Source organism: Melospiza melodia, chromosome 5 (genome assembly GCF_035770615.1).
Source record: "Melospiza melodia melodia isolate bMelMel2 chromosome 5, bMelMel2.pri, whole genome shotgun sequence".
In the NCBI taxonomy this organism is placed as follows: Eukaryota; Metazoa; Chordata; class Aves; order Passeriformes; family Passerellidae; genus Melospiza; species Melospiza melodia.
The window spans coordinates 70,394,220-70,404,977 of NC_086198.1; the positions used below are offsets into that span (position 1 = coordinate 70,394,220).

Here is a 10,758-nt window from a genome sequence, read left to right on the forward strand (position 1 = left end):
CTAAAACTTTCACAGGCACATTCTACTGAGCCTTACATTCCCTGCACATATAACTCATCTTTAATATTTTCAAAAATTTCAGCTCTTCACTTACCTGAAAGGTTACCATGCTTTTCAGAGGAATTTGCTGAATCAAATTAATTTTATGTTTAAATTCAAATGTGAAATCACATATTGAGATCAGTATTTACTACTGAAGCAAATCCTTCCCAGTAACAATGTTTATTTTCTTTTAGATAAAAAATAATATTTATGATCAAAATTTAGCTGTAACTTATCTTTCAAAATATGTGTTTTTTCTAAATTTCAGCTTTTTCTCCTCAGTGTTAAGACCTTATAAAGAAAATAAATCAGTAAAAGTAATCTCAGTTTTAAAAAATATTATGCAGTCATATGAAGTGCTTCTTTGTCATGCTCTGTCAACCTTAAGCTTCTATGAGGTTAGGTAATTAACTTCTAATATCTATGCCCTAGCAAACTCTGTAGTCTTCATCTCTCCCACCTACCCCTGTAGTGATGATGTCAGGAAGAAATAATCACCCAGAGTCCTCCCTTTGTCTTGTAAGACAATTCTGGTGCTGCCTGCTGTGAGAGCAGGCTGAAGTTGCAGACAGTGGGGATTCAGCCTCCATGAATGTGAATTGCAGTAATAGAAGTGAATTTATTTGTGTCTGAATTTGCCTGAAGTTCAGAAACCTGTCAGGTACAAGGTAGGGACGCTCAATAAGACAGTTCTGGAATTCTAATATAGCTATTTAGGGCCCAAAGTTACATGAAAACCCATGTGTTTAAAATGGAAGATAGGTGCTTATATCTGCGTTCACAATTCTCAAAACTCCTGCTCAGCTGCAATGTAACACAAGAGATGACAAAAATAATTACTGGGGTTTTTTTACCGTTAAGTGGTGTTAGGCACCTTAAATTTTGCTCCAAAGCATATCAGCACTGTGACTTCCAGCAAATCTTTTCTGTGAGCTGAGAGATGCTATTAGACCAGCCTTCCACTGCCTTTGTCACCTTAAAAGCTCAATCCAGAAATATCTCCAAGTGTATTTACTTGATCAGGATTTACAAAATTTTCTATACCAGCTGCCTCTTTCCTTTTTTAGAAAATGGAAAAGTATAATCTATAAACTTCTGGATAACTGTTCAGAAGGTTAGAGGATGCAGGAAACTAAGTTCAATTTATTTCTTCTTTGTAAGAGGATTCAAATCTTTCTTATGGAAGAACACCATAAAATGCGAGATATTTGGAGATGGCAGAAGTGCACTTAAAGTTGCTTTATTCTGCAAATAATTTAAAAAGAAATAGAATGAATTGAGTGATTATACCCAAATCTGGGCAGCACCTTTATGTGAGAGACCAGACCGAGGTCCCCATTTTGAGACACCTGACCTTTATTGGTATCATACAGAGGGCTTCAACTCCCAATATAACTTGTCATAGCAGCCAGATACCCTAACTCCATTTGCAAACCCCAGTACAGTCGCTTCAGATGTTTTAGAAAACTGGAATGGGTGAAGATTTCATCCTGTGTGTCTTTTGGGTTCCAGTTCATCAGCCCAAGTAAATGTATTCATATCCTTAAAGAGCTGATGATTGTATTTTTTTACAGAGACTTCAGTAACACAGAGACACTATGTAGTGAACAGAAATACTACTGTGAAACTTGCTGCAGTAAACAAGAGGCACAGAAGAGGTAAGCAAAGAGCAGGCTGTTTCCCCATGCTCCTCCTGGGCTCTGGCAAACTTACTCCTTGATATTTATTTTGTTTAAATACCTAGAAACCTTTCATCCCAAATGCATTCTCTGTGTGAATGAGAGAGCCTGCAGAAAAATTTAAAGGCATGTGTCTTAGTGTAAAGGCCACTTCTAGTTGATTATTGTTACTTACAAAGTGCTTTTATAATGCAGCCATTTGCTTATTAAGGGAAGAGAGAATGGCCTTCAACTGGTCTGGTGTTCATTATACGCATTCTTAATGGTTTCACAGGATGAGAGTAAAAAAACTGCCAATGATTCTTGCCTTACACCTCAAGAGATTCAAGTACATGGAGCAGCTGCACAGGTACACGAAGCTGTCCTACCGGGTCGTGTTTCCCCTGGAGCTGCGGCTCTTCAACACCTCCGGCGACGCCGTCAACCTGGATCGCATGTACGACTTGGTGGCTGTGGTCGTTCACTGTGGAAGGTGAGGGGCCTCCATCTGTGTCACAGGCTGCTGGCAGGTGTTGGCCAAGGGCTGAGCTACCCCTGACAAAATATGGACTTAAAGCCTGCTGCTGCATGGACTTGCACGTGTCTTGGGCTGGACCATTTAACCAACATCCCTCACTGTAAATCTGTACTTGTTTAAGAAATAATGTCTCAGGTCTCCAAAAGTCACAAGTTTGGCTTAAATTGATAAAACTACCTCCTTCCTCACAAGACCCCTTAAAAAAGTTGGGAGCCAGGACTCTTTGAAGGCCAAAGGGTGTCTTCATGTCATCTGTTGTGAGACATACACGTCATCATGTAGGTCTCACAACAGATCATTTTGGTCCATTTCCCCCCCTATGCTTAGTTCTTGCAGTTTTAAATGCATTTGATGCCTACCATGAGCAACTTGTTAAGTGTTCTGTAGGATAATTCGCTAAATGGTCCTGGTACAGATGAAAATAACACCTTTAGCTTTCAGCTGATTAGCTTTGCAACAACTTAAAATAAAAATGGAAAGGACTAAATGTCTAGAGTACCACTACAGGTGGATTTATCATGATTTTTATAACATTTAGTTATAATTCTGCATTCATAAAGAAATGTGACTTTTCAAAATGGACTCAATAGTACATTCTAATATTTTGGGTTTTTGTTTTTCTTTCTAGTGGACCTAATCGAGGGCATTACATTACTATTGTGAAAAGTCATGGATTTTGGCTCTTGTTTGATGATGACATTGTAGAGGTCAGTATGCTGAAGGTCATGAGCACAACTTTTTTATTAATGTATGCTTCCCTGCTTGGGGTTAAAATTCTGATCCAGAACTGGGTAGAGACTACAAAGCCACAGTCTACAAAGCCACAGTTTGGTTGTAATGTTTATTTCAATTCTGTTAGGAAGAAAAATTGTGAACAAAATTATTAGTCCTGTAGTTTGTGCTCTGTCAGTGTCAGAGGGATTTTTTTATTTCATAGCAAGATCAAATGTTTTTAATACCAGACTTGAAGAGTTTAATTTTGAATGTTTTCTGTATCTAAAAAAATAAATTTAATTCATTAAAACCATTTCACTTGGTAAAATTGAACTAGGTAAAGCTAGTATTTCTGTAGAATTTTTAGTTTTGAATAGGGAAATTACAAGAAAGTCTGAATTGTGTTGTTGATCTGGGATTGCCTGAATGTAGATTAGAGTAGAATCTGTCCCACAGCTATTGCAGATTCTGTCTGAACACTCTGAAATTCATTCTTATGCAAACCCTTTTATGTCATTGTGGCCCACTGGCAAAACTGGGGTTTTGAGTCTGATTTCCCGAGAGGTAAGGAAAGTAAGAACTGGGATGCTGGATGGGGCAAGTCTTGAGAAAGATTTCTGAAAATTTGAGAAAGATGGGATGAAACATGGTCACATTTATGTGTTTTAACAGTGTTTATTACTGCATTCCAAGGAGTGTCTCTGTTATTGGAAAAAGCCTAATTCAGTTATGTTCAGTGACAGAAACATGCCTATGAATTTCATGAGTGAGATCAGCAAGGCTCAGCCCCTAATCTTTACCCTTTCACTGCTTAAATTGCAAACAGTATTTGCTAATTGCAGTAATTTAATCTGTACTTAGTATTTGTTTTATCTAACAGCATATTAATAAAATATTTATTTTGCAGAAAATAGACGCTCAAGCTATTGAAGAATTCTACGGTCTGACCTCTGATATATCAAAAAATTCAGAGTCTGGCTATATTTTATTCTACCAGTCAAGAGAGTGACTTGGCAACCGTGGTGACTGCACACAAGGATGCTGCACGTAGAGGAAGGCGCCAGCTCCCCCAGAGTGACTTTTACACAGCCCACATCCCGGATGGTTGAACAACAATACACTGTCTCCTGTTCCATGGTTTATGTGATGCTGACTGTGACCGTCCAGTCTTGACATTCAGAACTTTGTTTTAGAGGGGGGGGGTTGTTTGTAGTTTTTAAGTCTGATTGAAGAGCTAATTGCAGTCAGATTTTAGTGGAATTTATATGGACTAACATTTACAGATAATAAGATTTGGATGTCAACTGTTAAACCCAATCCAGCTAGAGTAGTATTTTATATGAAAGTGTTCATTACATTTAGGACAAAATTATTTAAAACTTTCTAGATGGTTTTGGAGTGTGTTGATTTACAAAGCATTCCTTTAAATACATCCTGACATGTACTTATCCCTTTTAAGTGTAAGGAAAAAAATCAGTTTCATGTTTATTTGAGTTGTGGCTGTATAGGGGATTTTTTTACATGTTACTCTGCTGCAGAAAAGATATTCTTCCAAAATCATTTAAATTTTGATTGTTAAAAACTTTCAGAGTGTAACTGCAGACCTAAAATTCACATAGAGGGATTTAAATTACACTGGAACTAAGTGATTCTGTATGTTCAGCCACTTTGTCATGAGATAGTACAGATGAGGTGAGATTTCAGAACTTACAGAGCACTGGAATAAAGGGAGTAAGATCGCACATATGATACAGAGATAAGTTGCTTTTATAAAGATTGAGCTTAGATTTTTGTTAAAATTATATAGTTTACTTGGATTGTGTTGTGATTGCAACACTGCTCACATGTAACATATCCATCAGGACTGAAATTATCCAATCCATTTAAATAAGCATTGTTTGTACATACGACACAACTTGATCCTGCAATTTTCTCAACATCTGTAGGTCCCATTTTCATTTCTCAAGACAGAGTCAATTTCTTAGAAATATGATGCATACCAACCACTAGTGTACATGCTGTCATGTATATATCATCCTTAACATTTTGGTCATATTTGACAGAGTTTTGTCACCACAGAAACAGATAGGGATCTGGAGTGCTGGATTTCAAAATTAGTACAAAAGACCAAGTTTGTGATTTTTCTGGATTAATTTGGATGGCACTTGTCATGCACTGGGTAATAAAATTTCTGAATTCACCTGAATACCTGAATTTGGCAAAGAATAGATGTAGAAGAAAGTATCAATAGGGTTTGAGAAGGGATTGATAGTGGCTTGAGTCAGTGGTCATGCTGGGTAGCTACCTTCTTCAGTTTGCCACTTCCACTCCATTATACAATTCTTGAACTTCAGTAGCCAAAATCCTATTCCAATGACATACAGCAAAAAAACTCTTCTTTGTCTTCATGGGGACTGACAGTTCTAGTATTTATAAGGAAATATTCTCACCCCACAAAATTTATTTCTACCTGTTATATTTTATTCACTCATTATGTATTTATCAGACAATGTTGATTTTTGTCTTTTTTCTTTAAGAAGCCTGCCTGACACTTTATGGCCAACAATCCCTTTCAAGAAATGGCTTTTGAAGTTCAGCTGCATCTCATATTTTAGTGTTCTGTAGAAAAGATAATAGTGTTTTTCATTGTTCTCTACTGTGAATGTGAAATATCTTTTGTGAAATATTGGTGAAAATTAAGTAGCTTCTACTGTGACATCATTTGAAGTTCAGTTGGATTTTTCAATGGCCATTTTTTAAACTAAGGCAATGTAGCACTTTACACTAAATGAGAAACAGAAGTGGACTTTTCAGCAAAGATTATTTGTGATTTATCATGTTATTATACTGATGCAAGAAGGGAGACATAGAATGTAACCTTAGAGGACTTAAGTGAATGAGAGTAGTGGTCTACAGAGATCACTCACATGAATGAAGGCTGGTATGCAGGTTCAAGACATGCATAATTAGGATGCAGCCCTTATTCTTTTATTGATGTTAGAATGAAATGTTCTGTCTCTAATACAGAAGACAGACATCTTACAGAAGACTTCAACTCCCACTGAGACCCGGGAGCTTTTCCTCTGAAAAGCTAAACCTGCAAATCCCTCTTTAATTGATTTATTTACAAACATTCAGAATTTCTGTATAAAAAGATGAAAATTACTGGACTTTTAAAATGAATAAGGTTTCCTTACTATGAATGAAATCACTTTCTAGGTCAGCATTAATCAGTGCTGGACCAAAGGTCTGTATTTTGCAGTTTACTGCTGAACATTCTCACAGCATTCTTTTGTTTTGAAAGATCCAAAAAACCCAGATATTCTTAAGGTCTTAATTTGAATCTTCTGGGCTCATGTTTATATGAAAAGTAAATTTTCATAAAAATAATTTTTAAATCAGTTTCATTTTAGGAAACATATTCCTTATTTCAATAGATCTATGGGCAAATTGGTTTTAAAAATGTTAATGGTTTGAATTAATATTTAAATGCTAAACTGCAGAATAATAATCTATTTTTCTCCACTGCAAGACAGCTTTAGATTGTAAAACATACAGATCATTGCAGTAAGTTATTGAGAGGAAAATTACTAGAATAAGCTGCTTCACAAAGTATGAAAAAGCATTTTTAATTCATGCTGGCCCATGGAAAGATCACAGCACCAGTATCACGCCAGTCCAGCATCAGTAGTCTGACATCAGCTCTGAAGCATTGTGGAATACACAGTTCATATTAACATTGGCTAAACTAAGGAGCATTTTCTTTTGGTTAACAAAGTTGTGGTCACAATTCTGTAGATTGGATCCAGTCTCCAGTGCGCTGAATGTCTTACATCAGTCCAAAAGCTGTCTGTCACAGCTCTATGAATTGTGCCAGTCTAGGCAGAGGAACTCTTCTTTGTGACATTAAGCACATTCACTCAGGTTTTGCAGGACTGGGATCCCCACAGGATCAGTCTTATGGTGTAAAGTATTTCAGTTGATTAAATAAAGCATAATCCTTTTTCTCTTATGCTTATGCATAGATTTCCAGTCCCTTACGAAATAATGGAAAAATACCTAAGACAATAAAAGATTTTCAGCTAGCAGCTAGAAAACAAAATGCTAGCACAGATCTCTAATACTATTGTGTGCTTCCCTAAAATGACTGTATTTTATGGTGTCAGTTCTAGGTATATTAGGTCTAACAACAATTGGAGTATTTCAATTGTTTCCCATGCTGTTGCTGAGATGCACTATCCATTTATAAATACTATTACAATGTTCTTTACTGAGAAAAAACCTCATTTTTGTCTTATCTGTGTTTCCACAGCACTGCAGTGCTGATGAATCAGTTATCTTACAGGATGAACTCAGAACTCAGCTGTATTTCCAAGAACAGGCTGTCGGGATTTTATGGCATTTCTAATGTGGGGATATAGCAGAGGGAGGCAGAAGAGTGGAGTGATGGAAAAGCCATACCAATGAAACACAACACCTTTTTGAAATTATGTCCCAAAATTACTCCTGTCAATTCTATTTTAACAATTTAGTTACCTCAGAGTGCTAGATTATGTATGAAAAGTTTTGTTCCTTTAGCAGTTGGAGCAAAGAAAACAAAGAAGCAGGAGTTCCTTTCTTATCAGGTTTAGTGTAAATTCAACTGAAATTCACCTTACATGATGGATCCTAAAGTGTTACCACAACCTTTTCTCTTCAGACATTACATTTCAGTCACTCTTCTGTTCCAACTTCATGTATTGGCACCTGAGCTGACAGCTTGCAGCTGCCAGTGATTTGATGCCTCTCAACAGCAAACCCTTTTTGTTTTATCTCTTTTTTGCTGCATGTGGCTGGTAGTTGTGAGCAGTGTCTTACAGCTGAATGAATACTAGAAATTTTATTAAGTTTTGGCTGGGTACCTGTTCTTTGCTAATATCTTTTAGAAGAGTTTGTTTTAATTTATTTTTCTTTTGTTGGTCTGTTACTGTATTTGTATAATAACTTATGTGGTTAATACTATTTGTTTTGCTTTAATTTTTATGTATTTTTTAAAATGTAATCAACCCAAGCACTTTAAGCAACAATGTCAATCTTGTGAAATTCCAATCAGCTTAATATTTTGCCTTTATCTTACTGCTTTTGGAACTGTTTGCTTGTGATCCAATATCTCTAGTTACAACTCAATTTCCATTTTTAGGCTTGTAGTCCTAGCTGGATTGTAAAATTGGAAAGCCCAAGCATTTTCATACATATTTGTTCATGTATAAGACGTACCTGATGAGTTGCACTCTGCACATTTCACAGCCTCTTGTGCTCTCTGCCTGCTGACCCATCTGGGGATGACTGCAGTACTTCAATCTGTGACACAGTTATCAATGACTAAAATTTAGAAAAGCTCTAGTTCTTACAGGAGAATTCTCTTTTACCAGACACAGAGTCAGCTGTCAGTCAGCTGATAATACAGGTATTGCTCTCTTTGCTGCTTTATAAATGCTCTGTTTGGTCTCAACTGTGAATAATCTGATGAGCCACAATTATTCTTGGCTACTGTGTGTGTGCTGGCAAGGAGAGCAAATTTTTGCATCTTTCTTCTCTTCACTTGGGCCAATATGAAGCAAAGAGATAATGAAGTAAGATAAATGCTTGTGTAAAATGATGGGTTTTAGAGGGCAGCATCTGTGGTGTCCATATCAGAAAGCCAGTGACTTTCCGTGTTGTTAATGCAAGGGTTATTCCTAGTGCTTTAGATACTGTATTTTCTTTGATCAGTGAAAAGACCAGAACTTTTTCTTGTTGCATCTGTTCTGATCCTGAGGTGTTTCTTCTCAATTTAACATGGCCCTTACTATGTAAATAGCCCTTGGCAAGTCTTGATAGACACCCATTTAATTTCTTCTCGGTTAGTATGCATTACTTCAAAGAGATTGCTTGAACCTGTCTACAAAATGTATTCAGATAGCACAGTTCTTTTGCATACAGGATCAAATAACACCTATCAGGAGGTATGTGCCCACCTGATGGGACCATCTGGCTAAACCCACACCATTTTACATACTAATGATTCTTAACCCTCTAGGAGGTTTGGTTGCTGGCTTTGCCTGACTGATTCAATACAAAACTGCAAATAACTCCCTTTATTCATGATCTCTTGCTATAATTCTTCAATAAATTCTGTTTCATTTGGTTATCAAGATTTGGGATTATTGTACTATGTAAAATAAATTGTGTGTGCCATTCACTGCAGTCAATTTAACAGCCTAGTGCTTCTGATGAAGGTTGTGGCAGGTGGCAAGAATATGAAAAAGTAACTTTTCTGTGATAGCACAGTAGCTCTGTGGGAGAAGCTGGACTGACATGCAGCTTTCTAATCTCCATCCTCTAGATAATCCTGACCCTTCTCATAGGATTCCAGAGTGGCAGGACTAAGCCCTTCATGAAGACATCTTGCAGTTCACCAAAACATTGCTTGCTGCAGTAGATAATTAATGAGTATCTGCAACCCCTCTGTCCCCACTCCCCAGAATCTCATTAATTGGTACACATTCCTTGGAGGGGCTGAGCTTAAACCTCAGCTTTGTATTTGCAATGGTGTTCATGTTTGAAATGTCCCACCCCAGACTCTGGCCACAGACTAAATTGTTTCCTAGTCCTCTCTCAACTCTCATTCTAACAGCAAGAGCAACATCAGGGATGCCATGTTACAGGTGCCAGTGGTTTTCCTGGAGACAATTTTCTAATCTCAGTGGCTTTCATTTAAAAAGACCTAACACAAGCTCCATTACTTATCATGATGCTTTAGGAGTAAAGCAACCACATCCTGTATGGATATGAATGTAGGGTAGCAGGAAGAAGAAAGAGAAGATGATGAAATATGGAAAGGGTTGGTTTTTTTCAGAGGCTTTGAATATGTGTATCTGTTTGTAAATATATAGTCCCTCTCTACCTTGTCAAAATGATGCAATCATAATAAAACTACTTAAATTTTGTGCTAGTTTTTTAAATGGAACAAGAGGTAGCAGAATTTGAGGCACTCAGTTGGGGACACATACAAATACTGGATTTCTAGTACAGCATACAATATTCGGTGTATGTGTACAGATGAATATCTGCTCTTTTTAATCATCATGTACATGTAATTGAACCCTGCACCACCTGCAGAACTGTAAGATAAAAATCATGTTGGTTATTAAGGTTGTAACATAAGAAAACAGTATTTTCTCCTATTAACATGTTTATATTTTACATAAAATAAACTCTGTAGCTGATCTCACTTCCATTCAATTTGTTTTGACTTCAGCTGGAGCCATACTAAGGCTAAGTATTGATGTTGGTTGTTACACAACGTTTTTGAAAGTCAGATGCCTGTGTTCTTACAGATGACAAGAATACTGATGCTTGCTTTTTATTTCATTTAATGTGATCAACACATTTTAAGTGACTTCCGAGAATATTTCCCCCCATGGGCTGATTGAATCTGAAGTATCTTAAAAGAAAAAGTTTTGCAAGTATTTTCTGAGCTGTCTTGGTAGAATATACATACAATTGCATGACTGAGCTGTACCCAGTTAAAGCACACCACCATTGGCCTTGTCAATGTTTGAGCTTCAAAGTTTCAGCTAAAACTGAAGAGAATAAAAATCAGCCAGAATTGAACTACCTTTAAATCAGGAAACAATGAGCCCTTTCAGCCTGGGATTTTACCTGTGACTAATGGAGTGGAAAAGGATTTCGCTACTGAGGTCTAAAATTTTGTCCAAGAGTTGAAAGGTTCCTGTTGTCTGCTGATTTTCCTTTAGTTGTTCATTAACAAACACAATTTACATT

At 36.8% G+C, this 10,758-nt stretch overlaps 1 protein-coding gene across 1 annotated transcript in view; it reads left to right on the forward strand.

Annotated features, from left to right (window-relative positions):
• The window catches only part of USP46 (ubiquitin specific peptidase 46), a 34,570-nt gene extending 24,366 nt beyond the window's left edge, over positions 1-10,204 (forward strand). The window contains exons 6-9 of the mRNA XM_063157285.1: positions 1,617-1,700; positions 1,996-2,193; positions 2,867-2,945; positions 3,860-10,204. Of these exons, the coding sequence (XP_063013355.1) occupies positions 1,617-1,700; positions 1,996-2,193; positions 2,867-2,945; positions 3,860-3,961 (463 nt within the window). The 3' untranslated portion in view covers positions 3,962-10,204. The remainder of the gene's footprint in view (positions 1-1,616; positions 1,701-1,995; positions 2,194-2,866; positions 2,946-3,859) is intronic.
• The last annotated feature ends 554 nt before the right edge of the window (positions 10,205-10,758 follow it).